The sequence below is a fragment of the Anguilla rostrata genome, chromosome 1, assembly GCF_018555375.3.
Source record: "Anguilla rostrata isolate EN2019 chromosome 1, ASM1855537v3, whole genome shotgun sequence".
NCBI lineage: Eukaryota > Metazoa > Chordata > Actinopteri > Anguilliformes > Anguillidae > Anguilla > Anguilla rostrata.
In genome coordinates this window covers 82010114-82030654 of record NC_057933.1, presented here as the reverse complement: position 1 = coordinate 82030654, position 20541 = coordinate 82010114, and the positions used below count along the sequence as shown (strand labels likewise).

General features: G+C 40.4%; 1 protein-coding gene across 11 annotated transcripts in view; it reads right to left on the bottom strand.

The window, feature by feature from the left end:
- The window catches only part of LOC135238005 (B-cell receptor CD22-like), a 93280-nt gene extending 74270 nt beyond the window's left edge, over positions 1–19010 (bottom strand). The window contains exons 1-5 of one of the 11 annotated variants that reach the window (XM_064305647.1): positions 18247–18970; positions 17514–17885; positions 15312–15581; positions 2457–2535; positions 1786–1825 (exon numbers count right to left, since the gene is read on the bottom strand). In XM_064305647.1, coding sequence (XP_064161717.1) covers positions 1786–1825; positions 2457–2535; positions 15312–15581; positions 17514–17885; positions 18247–18298 — 813 coding nt within the window. In that variant the 5' untranslated portion in view covers positions 18299–18970. Of the gene's footprint in view, positions 1–1785; positions 1826–2456; positions 2536–2865; positions 3136–11634; positions 14516–14733; positions 14816–15311; positions 15582–17513; positions 17886–18246 lie in introns of those variants that run through there. The other 10 variants (XM_064305675.1, XM_064305693.1, XM_064305717.1 and 7 more) reach the window with 10 other exon arrangements.
- Between the last annotated feature and the right edge of the window lie 1531 nt (positions 19011–20541).

Here is a 20541-nt window from a genome sequence, read left to right as displayed (position 1 = left end):
CAGGAGGGGGGGGAACAGAGACAGAACGAATAAAAATTTGGAAAAGGGGAAAACCCAATAAAAAATTTTCCAAAACAAAAAACCGAGGGGCCGCCATCTGGCGCCACAAAAGAAAAAAAACAGGGGGGAAGACCCCAAAAAACCCTGACACCCAGTCCTCATTCCCACGGTTTTTTTTGACCAAGAGAAGTTCTTAGAAAACAGCAGCGAGAGATTACAACATTTAAAATCTTGAACTGGGTTTTGGGGGACTCCCAACAAAAAAAATAAAAAATATAAATTGGTATCAAGGAAAACCCCAATTTCCTAAAACACATAAATATAAAAATTTACAAAATGTCCCGGGGGAAGTATGGAATCTCAGAAATGCTCAGGGGGATTTTTTTTTCCAGGGTTTTTTTTGTACATGCTTAAACCCAAGGGTGTTAGGATGAAATTTTTGGTAATTCATTTTTTAATTATTGTCCCTTTGGTAAAGTCACCCATCTACTAGGGGTTAGAATCTAAATACTTTTTTGGTTTTTGTTTCCAACATAAATCACAACCAATCTCAACCCCCCCCCAGTGAGAACTCGGGGTCAATCCAGTGGGAACCCCCGGGTCTATCCGGTAAAGCCCACTCTGGTCAATCGTGGACCTCGGGTTTTGGCGGGGGGTTGGCGGGCTGATCAGAGGTCGTCCCCGTCGTCTTGTCGTATCAGGGCCCAAAGTGTAAACTTTTAATCCCTGGGGGCGTTGCCAAAAATGGGGCTTTTATTCCCCTGCAGGGTAAAGAAAAGAGGCAGGAGAAGGTTGGGAAAGTTCCACAGAAAGTACCTGTTCATTTCAGTGAGCTCCTCAGAGCTGGAGTGAGCTACTCGCCCCCATTAACGACAAAACATGCATTTAACCTGATATAAAAAAATCAGCTAATGAATCAATGTATTATTTTCAAATACATGCCATCAGCAGTTCAATATCAACTGAACCAGACATACTTAAAAACATACAGACAACTTAATACACTTAATACGATTTCTTGTCTCTGTCATGACCTGTTTTACAGTGGGTTTTCATAAACTTTTGGAAAGATTGCATTCTGAAGTACTTCTTTCATTCCAAAGCATATATTTGCAATAACCAATAGCAATAAACCACCATCACAACAATAATCTGTGTGTATTTATTCACTGGAAACAGGTGAATACAACACATACAGTACAAGTCACTCTCCCTGGCTCTCTATGTAATGCACAGATAATTACATGCACATAAGCAGTATTGTACTGTGTAACGTTACTGTCACATACTGCAACCCCTTTTGAGAAAATGAAACTGTCCTTAACAGGGGAATACACATAATTAACTCCTGAAATATTTCCATTAAGCATGTCAACACACATAGAAGATCATAACCTCATACTGTAAATCTGTACATAATCTAATAAACCTTCAAGGTCACATGGCACACACTGCTATGCTTTCTACTTATTTGTAAGAAAGGTTTATTTATTTATTTAAGATCCTCATTAGCAATACACAGGTGCTATATAAATAAATAAATCATGTCTCACGATTACTGTTACAAAGCATTGTGAGTATTAATCAATCTTCATAACTCTAATTATACTGTATTATGAGCAGATTTTAATTTATTATAAGTATATATATATAGACAGGCATTATAGACAGTGTTAACCATATTTCCGTTTTTGCTTAAAGAATGCATTATGCATTATCAAAATTATATTACATCCGTAGATAAATACATGTATGCACATATGCAGACTGATTTCATTAACTCACCTGCCTGTCCTCTTCTGTCTCATTTGTTGATTTTCTCCTCCTGATTATTCAGAGAAGAAAGAAAAATAAAAAGTAAATCTACCTTCAGACAAATCTTTAAACAGGCCCCTCTTGTATAAACAGCATTTTGCTTTTGTTTGAATGATGTGTATTGCTGAGGCAATAGTGCCGATGTACGTGTATATTTTTTTATTATTCAGATGTCATTTGGTTACAGGAAATGAGCCTGAGTTATAAGAGGTTTCATCCTGCCCAATAAATGTAGTTCTGCTTTATTCAAACCAACACTGGATTTCATGGGAAAATTGATGCGCTTGACAAGACTTTGTTATGGTCTGTAACTGTCCACATGATTCATATTAAGAACAAGCTTTAAGGGGATTCTGTTACCCCATCATACAGGTTTGATAAACTAATTGGGACACTAAAAAGCATCAGTCAGAGTTTATAAAATTGACATCTCAATAAAAAAAGATGTCTAATAATGCAGTGGTCTAAGCACTAATCAGACATTAGAGGGGGGAGTATGGCATCAGCATGATGTAACGTAGCTAATGCTTGACAAAAACATTCCACAAAAATGTACACTCGTTTTGAACTATGAGTCTAAATCATACATACAGTAATTCACACTGGAGTGACTACAAACCGACTCAATTACAACCACGTACCTCCGGCACACACACAGAAACACAAGAGCCAAAATTTCAGCGACTCCCACAGCTGCAGCCACGATCAGTGACTGACCTCCTAAGCAAAGTCAGAGAGATGAAGCCCTGTCAGTTATGATATAGCAGTGCTCATTTCACAACATGCCTCACCAAGGTCCTTAATAAGAAATTTTATAAATGTTTAAACACACCTCTTATATGCCTACCTTTACTAGAAATTTCTGTACATTTGAATTTTACTGAATTCAATTCTGGCATCATGAAACTTTTAGTTACACTGCTCATCATCATTATCTACCATGATCCGGTTCGGATTGTGGCACCAATGTTATGATCAGCATTGCTTTGTAGCCACTGGATCACAATCAGCGTCAGATAAAACATTTTATCAAATATGTTCTGGTCCTACCTTGCACTGTGACCAGTAGAGCAGAAGCATTCTGAGCTCCAAGTCTGTTCTGTGCCTCACAGTAGTACTGTCCTCTGTTCCAGGATCTAAAGTTAGAAAAGATCAAACTCTGTCCAGATCCTGCCTGCCGGACTCCAGTTTCATTCTTCTTAACCCAGGTGTATCTCTGCACTGGTGGGTTGGCATCACTGCTGCAGGTCAGAGTCACTGAACTGCCCTCCACTATTTCACCAGAGGGGCTCACTGATACTGAGACGCTCTTCGGAGGATCTGAAAGAGAAAATAACAGGTCTTGCAGTTTTAAAGAAAAGTCACACTGAGGTATTCTTGGGAGCATCTAAAATCATCAGAAAAATGTGTTAAATTCCATATAATTTCTCACTCACTGTGTTCCATCTCAAAACACTAGTAGAGACATTAATTTCAAAGTAATGTTTATAATGGAGCTGAAATCTCACAAGGTGATGTAGAGGGGTGGTGTGGTTAGGGCGCCATCTGCAGGCAGAGTGGGAGCAGTATAGTTGGCCTACAACCACGCCTGTTTGCAGTTACATTTGATTGGTATAATTTATATGCGCTGCCTGCAGTGAGACCGGGGTGCTGGAATGAGAGACGCACGCGGGAGCGGCATGCCATCTAATCCCCGTCCTTATCGTGTGTGTTTTGTTTTGTTTTGGTTTCCGTGTTTTAGGTATCGAGCGCACAATAAAGCCTTGGTGCGTCTAACAACGACGGATTGTGTGGTTTGTGCGGAATAGGACTGCAGAACCTGTTACAGTAAATATCCCAGTATATCATGCATTCTTACAAAATGAACTGGATATACTGTAGCTTTTTATGGTAGTTGGAAAATGACACAGCAGAATCAAGTTTTCAAAAGTGACAGAAGTATTTAGATATGTCTTTTTAGCATCTTCATTAATAATGATAACTTCATTTTTTAAAGTTGACCAGCAGCATGTGGTACCTTTTTTGCCCTTTGCAAACTCAAAATGACTACACGATTTACCTAAGACATGTCAGTATGATCAGACTCATCACTGTATGATAATGTAATTATATCTGATTTCTCCTCCACTGGCCAGTGTGACTGCTTTACTCAGTGTCTTACTGCTGTGAAGTTACCCAAAGACACTCAGGAGATACTGACTCTCTGCTCTGTGTGTCTGAAACTGAGATGCACTGATATACTCACACTTCACATCAAGACGTTTAGGAGGAGATGTTTTAATCCCAATCCCATTCTCTGCCTGACAGATATATTCTCCTGCATCCTGCAGTGTGATGCTTTTAATGGTGTACCTGGATCCTCTCCATGAGAGTTCAGCTCTATTCTTATACCAGGTGTGTATATGCACTGATGGGTTGGCATCGCTGCTGCTGCAGGTCAGAGTCACTGAACTGCCCTCCACTATTTCACCAGAGCGACTCACTGATACTGAGACGCTCTTCGGAGGATCTGAAAGAGAAAATAACAGGTCTTGCAGTTATAATTAAAATTCACACTGAGGTGTTCTTGGGAGCATCTAAAATCATTAGAAAAATGTGCTCAATTCCATATAATTTCTTACTCACTGTGTTGCGTCTCAAAACACTAGCAGAGACATTTATTTCAAAGTAATGATTATAATGGAGCTGAAATCTCACAATGTGAAGTGGAGGAGTGGTGTGGTTAGGGCGCCATCTGCAGGCGGAGTGGGAGCAGTATAGCTGGCTAACAACCACGCCTGTTTGCAGTTACAATTGATTGGTAATGGTTTATATGCTCTGCCTGCAGTGAGTCCGGGGTGCTGGAATGAGAGACGCACGCGGGAGAGGCATGCCATCTAATCCCGTCCTTATCGTGTGCTTGTTTTTGTTTTGTTTTGTTTTTGTTTCTGTGTTTTTGGTATCGAGCGCACAATAAAGCCTTGGTGCCTCTACCAACGACAGATTTAGTGGTTTGTGGGGAATAGGACTGCAGAACCTGTTACAGTAAATGTCCCAGTATATCATGCTTTGTTACAAAATGAACTGGATATACTGTAGCTTTTTAAGGTAGTTGGTAAATGACACAGCTGAATCAAGTTTTCAAAAGTGACAGAAGTATTTAGATATGTCTTTTTAGCATCTTCATTAATAATGATAACTTCATTTTTTAAAGTTGAACAGCTGCTTTTTTTCCCTGTGCAAACTCAAAATGACTACACGTTTTGCCTAAGACATGTCAGTATGATCAGGCTCATCATTGTATGATAATGTAATTAAACCCGATTTCTCCTCCACTGGCCATTGGGTCTGCTTTACTCAGTGTCTTACTGCTGTGAAGTTACCCAAAGACACTCAGGAGATACTGACTCTCTGCTCTGTGTGTCTGAAGCTGAGATGCACTGATATACTCACACTTCACATCAAGACGTTTAGGAGGAGATCTGTTTGTCCCAATCCCATTCTCTGCCTCACAGTAGTATTCTCCTGCATCCCGCGGTGTGATTCTATTAATGGTGTACCTCTGTTCTGATGCTCTCCATGAGAATTCAGCTCCAATCTTCTTATACCAGGTGTATTTCTGCACTGGTGGGTTGGCATCACTGCTGCAGGTCAGAGTCACTGAACTGCCCTCCACTATTTTACCAGAGGGGCTCACTGATACTGAGACGCTCTTTGGACGATCTGAAAGAGAAAATAACAGGTACTGCAGTTTTATATAGATGTCACACTGAGGGGTGACATCTATATGAATATACTGATATACTGATACTGAGATGCTCTTGGGAGAATCTGAAGGAGGGAACAATGGTTTGTAGTTTCATGTGAAATTTAAACCTGACTCAGGCATACTGTAAGGAGTGTTTTCCCATCATTGCATTATGGCATGTTTTCAGGTATTGACGTTTCATGCAATGCTATAATGACAGAACATTTACATGCAGCATAGTATAATCTTTACAATATAGCTGAAAATTAGAGTTGAAAACTTTAAAAACTGTGAGATTTAAAGAAGTTTGGCCTCTGGTACTCACATCTCACATTAAGAGTCATTGCAGGGGACTGAAGCTCATAGCCTGTTACAGCACAGGAGTAGCTGCCTGCATCTTCCCTGCTGGCTGTGAACTGGTGACTCTGATCAGTGAAGGACAGAGGAGATCCGTCCCTGTACCAGATGAAGGCTGGGCTGCCAGTCAGAGTGCAGGTGGTGCTACAGGTCAGTCTCACACTCTGTCCCTCTGTCACTGTGTCAGGATTCACCATCACCTGTAGATCTGCAAATAGCAAATTAAACCTGTAATAAAGCTTCCAGTCATACTTGTGGGTAGATAATCCTCTGAGTTTTAAAATAATTACCAGTGACTTCCAAAGCGACACCAGGTTCTCCAGTATATTTATCACAGACAATCAGGACCCTGAATCGGTATGTTTTTGAATCAGTTTCTCTCAGCTGGTTTATTCTAAAAGTGCAGTCATTGTTCTGATTCCCCAGGTACTCCACACGGTCAGAGTATTCTGGGTCCTGGGACAGGTCTTCACCCTCCTGTTTACTGTTCCAGTCATAAATAAACCAGAATGTTTTCTGCACTGTGTGACATGGGGGATATGAGTAAGTGCAGCTCATGTCTACTGAAGACCCCTTTAAAGCACAGATTCTCTCAGGGGTGTAAGTCACTCTCCATCCCCTCTGGCTCAGAACACCTGAAAAATACAAACACACACAAGCACACACACACACACACAGACACACATACACTCACATACACACACACAAGCGCGCACACACACATGCGCACACATACGCAAATGCACGCACACAAACATACACACACGCGCACACACAAACACACTGCTCAGAAATCCTTTAAAACACAGATGTGTTGGCAACATGACAGATAAGGGATTCAATTAACAAAACTTTAAAACAATTGCACATAACTTCTCCAAAACTATAGAACATCAATAATTGTACTTGTATTTCAATACTAACTGATGTCAGTAGATGGCAGTAGCCGCTGATCAATGTGAGATTCGCAGGTACAGGAAGTCTTGCTTAGTAGCTAGCTTTGCTAGAATGCAGTAGCAAACCAAGCAAGTTATGAGCGAGTGTCTTCGTATACTGTCGGCTGAAAACTGTTATGTTTTGCTTGCAGTGAAAACAAACTGCTTTCATTAAAACGTGGCACCGGAATACTTGTGTCGTCATTCTAAGAATGCAACATGCACAATCAACAGCTCCGATCATCTAGTACAGCCACAGATATTTATATCATGCCTCTGTCTCAGTTTTAAAGCTGAGTGCGAAGAGGATCTTCATCTTAAAGGTTCTCTCTATTTATCGTCTCTTCAGATGAGCGATGTTGCACTACTCAAAACTAATGTATTGTAGAACATTATTTTATATAAATTACATATATTCTGCAATTTAATGCATTCACTTTTGTTCCTTCTGATTGAGTTTATGAAGGGAGACTAATGAATAGGAACACATGCTGATAAATACTGTATATGTAGACTGAAACATCAGAACAACTTTTGGAAAAAAACACACAGATCATTTACCTGACACGGAGAGGACGATTACCAACAAGGTATTGAAGAGCATGGCTGCATCAGATAGAATCATCTGAATCAGATGAAAATGAACAGCACAAACAAAGACTGTCAGAGTTTTCTATTAACTTGCAGGAATACCAGAATAACAATTACTACACAAGCACACACAGTGAATTAATGTGCTGCTAATGCCTAAAAATGCTTTGGGTTTTATGAAGATCTCAAAAAGATTCCAGAAAGCAGAGACTCAAACAGCATTTTACTTGATGAATGATATTTGTATGGAAGAAGCAGCAATTGTTTATAGTCAGAAAATGCATTTTATTTTATATTTGATTCCAGTTTAATCATCTTGCACCACAAAATATTGTGACGTAGTTTTGACTAAATTAAATAATATGATAATACGCTTACCAGGAGATAATTCTGATCTGGCCTCAGTGGTTTGTTAATGTGCCATTAGTATTAAACAGCCTTGCAGACAGAGCAGTGTGGCTGAATATGATCGCAAATACAATGCTTCACACTAAATATAAAAGTAGAATGTGTTAGAGATCTGACTCACTTCCTGAAGGTGATACTCGTTTTAGATTGTATCAGATACAAACTTTTGAATAAAATATACAGAGTCGTTTGCTTTGTGTCTGGACTGGACCAGTAGTGCCTTTTCAAAAAGACTGGGTAATTCTTATTTCTTTGCCCCCACTGTATTATTGAAATTCAGATGTCAATAATTTTGTAAGGGGTGACATAGCTCAGGAGGTAAGACCGATTGTCTGGCAGTCGGATGGTTGCCGGTTAAAACCCCGCCCTGGGCATGTCGAAGTGTCCTTGAGCAAGACACCTAACCCCTAACCCCTAACTGCTCTGACAAATGAGAGGCAACAATTGTAAAGCGCTTTGGATAAAAGCGCTATATAAATGCAGTCCGTTTACCGTTTGTTCATTTTTGCATATTACGCTTATAAAATAAACATAACTACTGTGTTTACAAAAATGATTCCGGATTACAAAACAAACTGATGCTAAGATCTGAGGCTTTGCCGAATTCCAATACATCCATCAATCCATCCATTATCTATACCCGCTTATCATGAGCTGGAGCTGGTGCTGGAGCCTATCCAAGCATGCATTGGGCGAGAGGCAGGAATACACTCTGGACAGGCTTCCAATCTATCGCAGGGAACACACACCATTCACTCACACATTCATACCTATGGGCAATTTAGAGTCTCCAATTGGCCTATTTGCATGTTTTTGGACCGTGTGAGGCAACCGGAGTACCCGGAGGTACATGCAAACTCCAGACAGAAAGGCCCCAAACCGAGATTCAAACCCAGTGCCTTCTTGCTGTGAGGCGACAGTGCTACCCACTGCACCACCATGCCACCCCTATTCCAATACATGTACAGTAGAGGTTAATATAAAAGTGACTGTAAAAGGTGTGATAGGCATCAGGCACAGGTAAACACTCATACATTCAGGAGCCCTATACAAAATCCATTACCTAAACCAGATAATTTAATTCAGTTTAGTAAAAGATCTTCCAGGAATTTGATCTGAAATGTACATACAAGACTCATCTATTTTAATAATTGCCCCATCTACAGATATTAATATTAAATGTATTGAATCCATCGATCCCTCCTAGGTAAATTTTACTGCCACAAACAGCATGCTTTACCATTGCTACCATACATAACTCAGTCGCGTTTATGTTTCATGCATCGGATTTTTGACATGAAGCTGGAACATCAACAAAACGCTGCTGTAGCTTAGCCTATAACCCGCTTATTAAAATAAAGATTGCACACACTGTACTTTCACAGAAGATGTAAAAAGCAGACAGGTGTAGTTATCTTTGTGAAAGTATCACAGCTCTGGTGCCTCAAAGCGGGTACTCTGAGGTGCCCCTGCTTGGCTCTTTTGTGCAGAGGAGTAGCGGGCGCGGCTTTGGGTGAAGCTGCCTAATTTCAGACCAGAGCCACCCTGACCACAGACAGTGGAGGAAGTTAAAATGCCACTTACTTCCTGCATCCTGTTCTATTCTTTATTTTATTTCACACCTCAGTTCAGTGTCCGGTGAAGCAGCGCTGTTTCTGTGGTTGATGTTCATGTGACCTTTAAGAACTTTGCTTTTGCTTTGCCTGTTATACGGTCCTTCATACACATAATTAGTTGCATTTCAATGCTGATATTTCATAAAGATGATTTTGACTACATACGACCTATTGTATAGTATTATTATAGTATCTTTTAAAGAGATGAACTTGATCCCCACATGTGAACTAAATGGAAGGCAGGTAAAACATGATGGCCATATGAAGAAAATAATGATAATATTTTTCAGAACAGAGGTTTGAGGTTCACAGTGCCTTACAATGCTCAAATAATCCATAATACATTGATACAAATAATAAAACAATGTATGTAAAGAAGACAAATAAAATTATGAATGCTTTCAAATATCTAAAACCAGACAGAAACTTAAATTTGGGCTCAATACAACAAGGCAATGTAAAATTAAGTACTAAAACACTGTTTAAAAAAAATCTAGGACCTCACCTTTAAAAGTGACTTGAGTTTGCAGATTATAATATGTATAAACAATAATACAATATGAGACTCTAATATCTTCAGACAGGGGTCTGGAGGACTATGCAAAGTAGACACACACACACACACACACACACGCACACGCACATATTTTCAAGTATACAATTTAGTTTCACAAAAGTTTAAATGATGGCAAAATCTATAATATTCCTCATGAATAGAGCACACCAGTAAATCCAGTTCATTTACAGTTCTGCCCATGTCATGAAGCCAAAGAAATCTACTCATCTCTGTTGCTGAGCTGAGCATAAAGAGGAACTTAAGATCAATCATTTGTTTTACATTTCACAGCAGATGTGTAGTAAAAATAAATGTAAAAAGATTCTGCTCAGCCTAGAATCTCTAAACCAAATTCAAATTCAAAAGAACTTTATCCGTTAGGAACTTCATTTGTGTAAAAGCGTCAGTGCATACACAATACATAACTGGACAAATTTGAAACACAGATTAGACAACATACAAGTGTAGGTTAAATTAGATTCCATAGGCCACCAAACGAGTGATCTTGTATTAAGATTTCTCTGTAACATATGTTTAATTTGCTTTCATTAATGGTTAAGTTACATATATAATTCAAATAGATTAGTTTGATAATTTTAACCGAACGGCTAAAGAACGATACTAATGTACCTGACGAGAAGGGCTTACAAATATGTGTGTGGGTGGCGCTCCTGACATCTATAAACATAATTTTTTTGCTTGTTTAAGCCTAACAATCCACAAAATCTGAATTCGGTTAAGTACTGAAGATAAGAAAAGTTATCAGAAATGATATATATTAATTTTTATTTTATTTTTTTTTACTTTTAATTTTAAATAATTTATGTTTTACGAATGCTGGCAGATCCTGGTCCTAGCACCTTCAGCGGAGATTCCTTGACACATGCACAAAAGCTAGTAATCCGAACAAGAACACAACACTGTACTTAAATTCATGTTAAAAATCAAGAGCTAAATCAGATTTTTTTTCTCTCATTCTATCAGCTCTATGCATATGGACATTATTTGTAAACTCAGATTAGAAAACAATGTGTTAACAGTCCATTAAGATGTCCGCATGAAAACAGGGCTGTACTTGTAGATTCCTCCTGTAACCCCAACAGATCAACATTAAGATTGCACTTACCTTCGCAGAAGATGTAAAAAGTGGACAGGCGTAGTTATCTTTGTGAAAGTATCATGGCTCTGGTGCAGCGGACTGTGGGCCCCTGTGGCTGCCTATTTCAGAAGAGCCCCTTTACCACAGCAGTGTGAGAAGTTAAAGCCCTCACTTCCTGCAGCCTGTTCTATTCTTTATTTTATTTCACACCTCAGTTCAGTGTCCGGTGGAGCAGCGCTGTATCTCTGTTTGATGTTCATGTGACCTTTTAGATCTTTGGTTTGGCTTTGCCTGTTATACGGTCCTTCATGCACATAATTAGTTGCATTTCAATGCTTATACTTCATAAAGGTGATTTTTACTACATACAGCCGATTGGATCATTGTATCTTTCACATTTCACTGAAATGAAATAGATGCCCACACGTGAATAAAATGGAATTTATATGAATATTATTATATTTATTTACTTTATTTTATTTTATTTTATTTTATTTATTTATTTATTTATTTTTTTGGGGGGTGGGGTGGGTGGGGGGGGTTTGCAGGCAAAATATGATGGCCGTATAAAGAAAATAATGATAATCTTTATCAAAACAGAGGTTCAAGGTTCACAGTGCTTTACAATGCTCAAATAAATCATAATTTATTGATTGACATAATAAAACAATTTATGTAAAGAAAACAAATACAAAGATGCATTATTTCAAACAGCTAACCAGACAGAAACTAAAAATGGGGTTAATACAACAAGGCAATGTAAAATGTCAAACTAAAACACTGTTTTAGAAGATTTTGGACCTTGCTTTTAAAAGTGACGTGAGTTTGGAGATTATAATCTGCATTAATCTGCTTTATAATCTTCCCATTCAATGTGAGAGAATACATGCGCATGTACATGAGTTATGAGCGTGTGTGTAACAGGGTTATATAAACGTGTAACGGTGTCACAGGAGCATGTATGCAGCAGGGTTACATGAACATGCATGTTGCAGCAGGGTTACATGAACATGCATGTTGCAGCAGGGTTACATGAACATGCATGTTGCAGCAGGGTTACAGTACTTTGGGAAAAATCCTCCACCAACAGCTCTTTATAAAATGGAAAATCTAGCAGAAACAGACAGCAGTTTTGTATAGAGATCTGGAAACTCGCGTTTTTACTTCAGCTCTGCATAGCTTTTAGATTGAGAGAGAATGTCCCAGTGACACCCTCACAAAATGCAACATTCAGGCAGACTTTGAGAAACAGATATCTGAAGAACTCGTATGTTGTAAATGTTGTAATATTTGACGGTATTGTCAGAGGACTAATCAATTTCCCATCAAAAAAAAAAAAAATCCCCCTGAAGCACGTTTTAAAAGATGTCTTGGGGGCTAGGGGCCTCAAACTCTAACCCTGTACGACCACAGACTCTGCTGGTTTTTGTGATTTCACTCAGCAGCTCATTTAGGCCTTGGAAACAAGGCGTGCAGACTCCGTAGACCATCGGTGACTTATATTCAGTGCAGGAGCACATGACACACCAGCAGACGCAGCAGCCTCCTTTGAGGAAAACTGGCTGCAGCTGAAGGGGTGTTGGAGGGCCAGTAGGGGGCAGTCTTCTGTTCAGATCAAATAAAATTCGACGTGACATCATTGTGATGGGGCACCGTGAACATGTTGCTCTTCAGGTGCATTGTGAAAACAAGATCCTGATTCGCTGTCGGTGAAGTTCCCACGGCACTTTTCCAAAGGTAATGGCCGTTAAAGTACCCTGGGTCAAATCGTGTCTCCTCATCTGGCCATCTAACCACATTCCCTACATTTGAGTGGCCACAGTCTGTTGACTTAGTGGACTATACGTCCCAGAATCATTTGGCCCAGGACCGGAAGAGATGGAGGGGCCTTGTGGAGGCCTTATGCACCACTTGGCGTGATGAGGCCTAAGTAAGTAATAATATCTCATAAAAAACACGTTTTCAAAGTATAAAAATGCCAAGTTACTCACACATAGAAGACATACACCGTCTATAACTCATTCATTCACACTGCCAAAATCCACGCCTGCCATTAAAAGTATTGATATCGAAATGACGCCAAGTTACGGTACTAGAAACAATATAGGCTATCTTGCCTCACCAAAATTAAATAAGATGTATTCCAAAGCAATGCTACCCAATATTTCCTCAATTCTTTCAAACCGGAGGTTTACCAGTCTGTCACTTTGTTAGGGGCAGCACCATGACATAGCTATGCAATGCGTGAAATATCATTAGCAAACCTGTCCGTGGTTTTAAAGAAGAACACAGGCCAGTAAGCACAGAAGAGCTCCCGTTGAACCCATATGGCTTAGCAATATTGTGGCCGGTTAATAACTGAATGTGCAGACGGTACGTCATAATGCAGTGTATACGTTCGGTGAACGGTGGGTAGATATGGTGCAAAAGCAATAATTGAGAAGTAGTAGACAATTATTAGTGAGGGTGAAAGCAGATTACAGAAATGTGTTCTTAGCTGGGCTTGAACCTGGGACCCAATGATTCCCAGGCTGTAACCTTGCCCACTAGGCCACAGGCAGGCTAGCTGTTTAAAGTGGAAATGTTTCAGAATAAAAAGGTATGGGTATTTTGCGTGTGTATGCAAGTTTCTGGTGTCGGTAAAGTCTCCAATGGGGAGACATGTTGTTAGTGGGATAGGCGGCAGGAAAAATAAGAAGAAGAATGAGAAGAAGAAGAAGAAGAAGAAGGAGAAAACGCAAAATCCCGTTACTTTGGGGCTTTATTATGTGAAGTTGTTTATTAATTCTGTTTGTTGAAATGGGGTGAGAATGTACAGAATTTAATGTTTTTAAGGGCTGAGTGTATGTGGCTGTTGTGGTTATTTCTGTGGAGAACCCTGAAAAGTGCCAAACTCTCAGTGCTGTATAGGTATGGGGCATGCCCCCGCCAAGGCGTAACTTGGCGGGATGGCATACCTGCCATCCCAATCACAGAATCAATTGAAGAATTTACATTACAGAATTATATTTTAACATATTGTGGATTGCGAAATGAAATGAAAAAATTTCCACAGACACAAGTACAATCTAATGGCAGTTAAGTGGGGAATGTCTGCAATATTTTTAACCAATTACAATATGGAGCAAGACTGAAATTGAGTTAAACTTAGCAGGAAGTCCACACTAATTGACTGTAACTTGCATTGTGTGTATCTGTGCTTTGTGTCTTCTGTTCAGCACAGATCTACTGACTTTGTAGTTTCATAAAAAATACAGCATGTACAGAAAACTGTCCTTTGCTTATCCCGCAAGGCTGATATGGTTGTCATGATCCAGGTGTCCAGGTCCAGGAATATCCAGGTGGGAAATCGTTTTTTACAGTGCCTGTGTGTCTGCTACTCTCTCTCTCCGTGCACTTTTCTTCTTCCATCTGAAAGGGGGGGGGGGGGCAAAGTAACAGACCTTCAGGAGCTGTGGATCAGCCATCCCAGATGACATTTCACAATAACATCCATACCAGCTCCTCTGAATTAAAGTGAATCGGAAAAAATTACTGCATGTCTCCCTGATATTTAATAGTGAACTTCTAATCATATGTCTTCTCAGTGATGATTGATTTCCAGATGTTTCTGCACTGGAAACACTTACCTCACACACGCAACAGCAGCAACAAGTGCAACAGCCACTGTGATTCCAACAACCGTCCATACAAGCGCTGTCCTATCCCCTACTGCAAATAAGCAGACATAGCATTTTAATTCATGTTTAGGTATGTACCAGAGACTGTAATACAGAGTGACCTAAAAATAAGTGCATACAACTGGAAGACTGGAAGGACAACGCCAGACCAGGAAAATCAATGAAATTGCAGATAAATCTGTGTAGGCCAGTACAAGTTAGCTGAGAGAGCTGTGTGGGCTAGTTCAGGAACCAGATATGGGCATGCATACCCTAATTCCCTCCAAAAATATGAACTATAATCTAAATTGGAGTGATGTACTGCAGATTGTTTTGGAGGTGATGAAATCCATATATGATTATCCATTATGACCTTTAAGTCATACTTTCTTGTCTAGATGAAGGCTGGTCCTAGTTATACATTATTTTCAGTGATATCATGACTAAAAAAATCAAACACGCAAGTAATCTATAACAGATTCTGAAACAGAAACAGTCACCTTTGTTCAAAAGAACAGAGATATAATTGTAGATCACTTGTCACTCACCTTCTATGTTGATTGACACAGCAGTAGAATTCTGAGCTCCAAGTCTGTTCTGTGCCTCACAGTAGTACTGTCCTCTGTTCCAGGATCTAAAGTTAGAAAAGTTCAAACTCTGTCCAGATCCTGCCTGCCAGACTCCAGTGTCATTCTTCTTAAACCAGGTGTAGTTCTGCACTGGTGGGTTGGCATCACTGCTGCAGGTCAGAGTCACTGAACTGCCATCCACTATTTCACCAGAGGGGCTCACTGATACTGAGGTGTTCTTGGGAGCATCTAAAATCAATAGAGAAATGTGTTCAATTCCATATAATTTCTCAATGTCTGTGATTTGTCTCAAATAGATTCAGAACAATTTATTGCAAAGGAAAGTTTATAATGAAGCTAAAATAGCACTTTGCTAATGTTTTTCTTTGTTTGGATTTGACTTGTAGAATCTGTAAAACATTCAGCAGTTCAAAAAATGTTATGCTGCCCCCTGCTGTCCAGCAATGTGTTCAACATACACACAAGTAAAAAATCAGGGAACCGGCTTGAACACAGATCATATCTTCTGGATCTGCAGTAAGCTTAGGGTGAGAATAAGAAACCAGCACAAGAAATGTGTCTACTAGTACTACTACTAATCATAATAATAATAGTCATCATCATCATCATCATCATTTTATTGCAACTTATAGCACCTCATTACACAGAAAACAGCCCATTTGTTGAAATTTTTTTAAAGGAAATTTAAATTAAAATAGCAAGAATAATTACATATAATTATATTAAATAAAAAGCAATAGAAAAGCATTGGAAAAACAAGTGACAAATGTTGCATTAAATTGAAATCAAGAGATAAAAATAACACATCAAAAAAGTCCAAGAATAAAAGAGTACAGTATAATCATCCAAAAGTCAGCCTAAAACAATTTAAAAGAATGACATTTTCATCAAACACCTTGAGTCAAAGTTGGGAATTTGTTTATTTGTCTATTTATTTGTTCTTGAAATGACGGAGGGCTTTAATTACCAGTCACATAGATCCCTGCAGCATACGATGTGCCTTCTGTAAAAGTATGCAATCACTCACTACGCCACTTGCTTTCTTCACGGGACAATGCCCATCTGCTTTTGAATTTCAGAAACACCACACTAGCTATCCTCATTCCTGGTCCTGGAGAGCCACTGGGTCTGCTCGTTTTTTTTTGTTTTTTTTTTGGTTAGCTCTCAGCCCTTAATTAGCACAGAAATTGATGAGCAAAGCATTTGCATACACAAGCAACTGAGGTCACCTGGTTTCTTTGGTGACTGAACCTCCAGGGTCCATTGCAGTGTGCTCAGATGGAGCTTAAACCTCACGTTCAAACCCCTAGACCACAGAACTGCATGACATGTAGAACAGCCATCAAAAACTGTGAAATAAGGATTAGCTGTTCCTGTTCTAACTGACCCCCCCCCCCCCCCTCTCAAACCGACCCGGTCAGAGTCTACGATGTAGCCATATGAGGATCCAGAGCATGTGGTATTTCTGTGAATCATCCTAAGTAGAAATGTGTTTCTGGAAGAGAAAGACAAAACTACAGGCTTTAAGGAAGTTCTGCAGCACATCACGTGTCCGCGCCTAAGAGGAAGCACAGGCCTGGGCGACACAGGAAGCCTCCTTTTATGTGCACGGCTGAGGAGGTTGCGGGCGTCTTGGTGACGCTGTCCTCACATCTAACGACTTATCAAGGCCTCCAGTGACATATTTCCAAAAAACAAAAAACAACAAAAGTTTGTGACGTCTCATAATTAATTTGTCAACTTTGGCTATTATTTATTTATAAACATTTTTCAGAATACGCCATGGGGATGGGTCTCTGCAAAGCTAGGTGCAGCTGGACTCAGTGTGCCGTGGGCAACTTTAAGCAAAGGAATCAACAGCCCCCTCATGACACCTCTTGAAAAGAAGTTACTAACGCTGATCTTAAGACCCAAAAACTGAAGACCATGATCTTTTTGTAATGTGATGCTAAACATCCTTTCCTTTATTTGAGGTTCACATCAAAACATTCAGCAATGAATTTCCAGAACAACATTCAGTGTCAAATCGGCCCTGAGCAGATTTTGTACTCTGATTGAGTAAATTTCATCGTTTTATATCTCCTCGATTAATGTGAGTCAGAGTTTAGAGTTAAGTTAATGCTGAGCATTTTAACGTGTGGAGAAATCCCACGGACTCACCGGATACGAGCAGGACGACGCCCGCCTGGTCCGGAAGGTTCTCCACGGGGTGATCGGTGATGAAACGGAAGACGTAGGTCCCGCTGTCCGACGCCCTCAGCCCGTTGATTTTAAGGGTGCAGTCGTTCACCGTGTCGCCCAGGTACTCCGCCCGGCCCAGGTAGGCCGGTTCCGGAAGGATCCCCGCGCTGTGGTACACGTACCTGGGGGTGATGCAGCGGGCCTGGTCCCGGCACCACATGACCGAAAGCACCCGGCGGCGCCGGCCCGGGTCGGGGTAACCGTACCGACAGGGGACGGTCACGGTCGAGCCCCGCGCTGCGATGATGGGTCCGGCGGGGAGGCGCACGGTCCAGCCATCCGAGAGGACGCCTGCGGAAGAGGCACCTGCGCGTCGCGGTCAAGGCTTTCGGCCCGCGCTAGGCTGCTCGCGAGCCAGAGGGAACGTGTCCCACACGGCGCCTAGCAGATCACACGCCTCACGTCTCTACTCTCCACCAGGGCAAAAAAAGCCTCTACGCAATCCAGAACATGAACGGATAATGGACGACCCACATACAGTTTACTGTAATCAGTTCGTTTTTTTTTGTTGCTAGATTTTCTGAACACATATCCCTGCCCCCAGTGAGAATGGAAGTGCACAGCTTGTGTCTGCTACGTGCGGTGAAAGTGGTTGAGGTGCAGTGGCTGAGGGTGGGGTCGGGGCGGGGGTGTGGGGACCGGTCAGTCTTACCTGGTAGGAGGACAACAGCCAGAGCCAACGCATTCAGTGCTTCTGTGTTCATTGCTTCTGCTCTTCTCCTGAGATCCTTTCACAGCTGAGTCAAGAGGCGCACTGAGCCTGTGGTTGGAACGCCAGAGAACACGTCAACTCACACTTCTCCTTTTGTGTGCGTGTGTGTGTGTGTGTGTGTGTGTGTGTGCGTGTGTGCGTGTGCATGTGTGCCATTGAGTCTGCCTGTCCGTGTATATATGTACTTTGTTTTTGTTTTTTTTTTGTTTCATGAAGATGGTAAAAATGGAAACTTTTACAGACCCATAGTAGTTATTTTCCAGTTAAATTGGATAGAGGGTTTAACTGTAATGACAAATAATGAGCAGTGTTGGGGAAACTTCTCTGAAGGTATAGTTGGACAAACCATGTATTACTTCCCATTGAAAATAGTTTAACTACAGCCAAGCTATCCAAAAGAGTCATATACCTCGTGAAACTACAATTACTCAGGGCAATTAGAGGACCACGCCTACTGGTTAAGTAGGCACACACCTGGATGATATTACGAATCAATCCAGGATTTAAAAGTGCGTTTCTTTCCACAGTAGGTGTCTGAGACCGGGGATCTCCCATGACAAAGAGAGAGAGCCCTAGCCGGAGTACAATACAATACAATACAATACAATACAATACAATACAGTACAATACAATACAATACAATACAATACAATACAGTACAATACAGTACAATACAGTACAATACAATACAGTACAATACAATACAATACAATACAGTACAATACAATACAATACAATACAATACAGTACAATACAATACAGTACAATACAATACAATACAAAACAATACAATACAATACAGTACAATACAATACAATACAATACAATACAATACAGTACAATACAATACAATACAATAAAATACAATACAATACAATATGCCGCAAGCTGAAAAGCGACACGCAGAAGAGCATCTCCGAACACACCACGTCAAACCTTGAAGCAGATGGGCTAGAGCAGCAGAAGATCACACCGGGTGCCACTCCTGTCACCTAATGAAGTGGCCAGTGAGTGTATATTGGGATGGCAGGTATGCCATCCCACCAAGTTACGCCTTGGCGGGGGCATGCCCCATACCTATACAGCACCGAGAGTTTGGCACTTTTCAGGGTTCCCCACAGAAATAACCACAACAGCCACAGACACTCAGCCCTTAAAAACATTAAATTCTGTACATTCTCACCCCATTTCAACAGACAGATTTCATAAACAACTTCACATGTCCACACAATAAAGCCCCAAACTAAGGGGGTTTTGCGTTTTCTCCTTCTCCTTCTTCTTCTTCTTCTTCTTCTCCTTCTTCTCCTTCTTCTTCTTCTTCTTCTTCTCCTTATTTTTCCTGCCGCCTATCCCACTAACAACATGTCTTCCCATTGGACATTTTACCGACACCAGCCAAATCTTCACCTACACGACCCAATCAAAAACGTGCATACACACGCAAAATACCCATACCTTTTTACTCTGAAACATTTCCAGTTTAAACAGCTAGTCTGCCTGTGACCTAGTGGGCCAATTCTTTCAAGTCACTTGGCCCTGTGTGTATAAGCATGCAGTACATGGACAGGCCAAACATATGTGTGGATGGCTTTCTCACAGTCAAGATTGATTGAATAGGCGTGTATATGTCCAATTTGTATTGGTATATATGTATTTCGCGGCCCAGCCTTTCTGTTGCGTGAATCATTGTATGTGTCTTGGTATAAATGTCTGTTCGTAAATGTGAATGTAACATGCTGCGAGGGAAATGTCCCCATGGGAAGAAAGAAGTTGTCTATGTATGTATATACAATATGTATTTTACATGCAGTATTTATTGTACGTTTCCACATGAATTTCAGTGTGTTCCATGAGGCAATTCGAAATATTTTGACACTTTGATCTGACACAAAGTTTGCATGACATTGCACAATGGTAAGATTACAAAACACAGGGCCAAGTGGCTTGAAAGAACTGAGGAAATATTGGGTATCATTGCTTTGGAATACGTCTTATTTCATTTCGGTGAGGCAAGATAGCCTATATTGTTTTTAGTACCATAACTTGGCGTCATTTTGATATCAATACTTTTAATGGCAGGCCTGGATTTTGACAGTCTGAATGAATGAGTTATAGACGGTGTATGTCTTGTATGTGTGAGTAACTTTTTTGTATGTTGAAAACGTGTTTTTTATTAGATATATATATAGCTCAGTGAGGAGAACCAGCTATGTGTGGCAACCATATTGGAGCAGC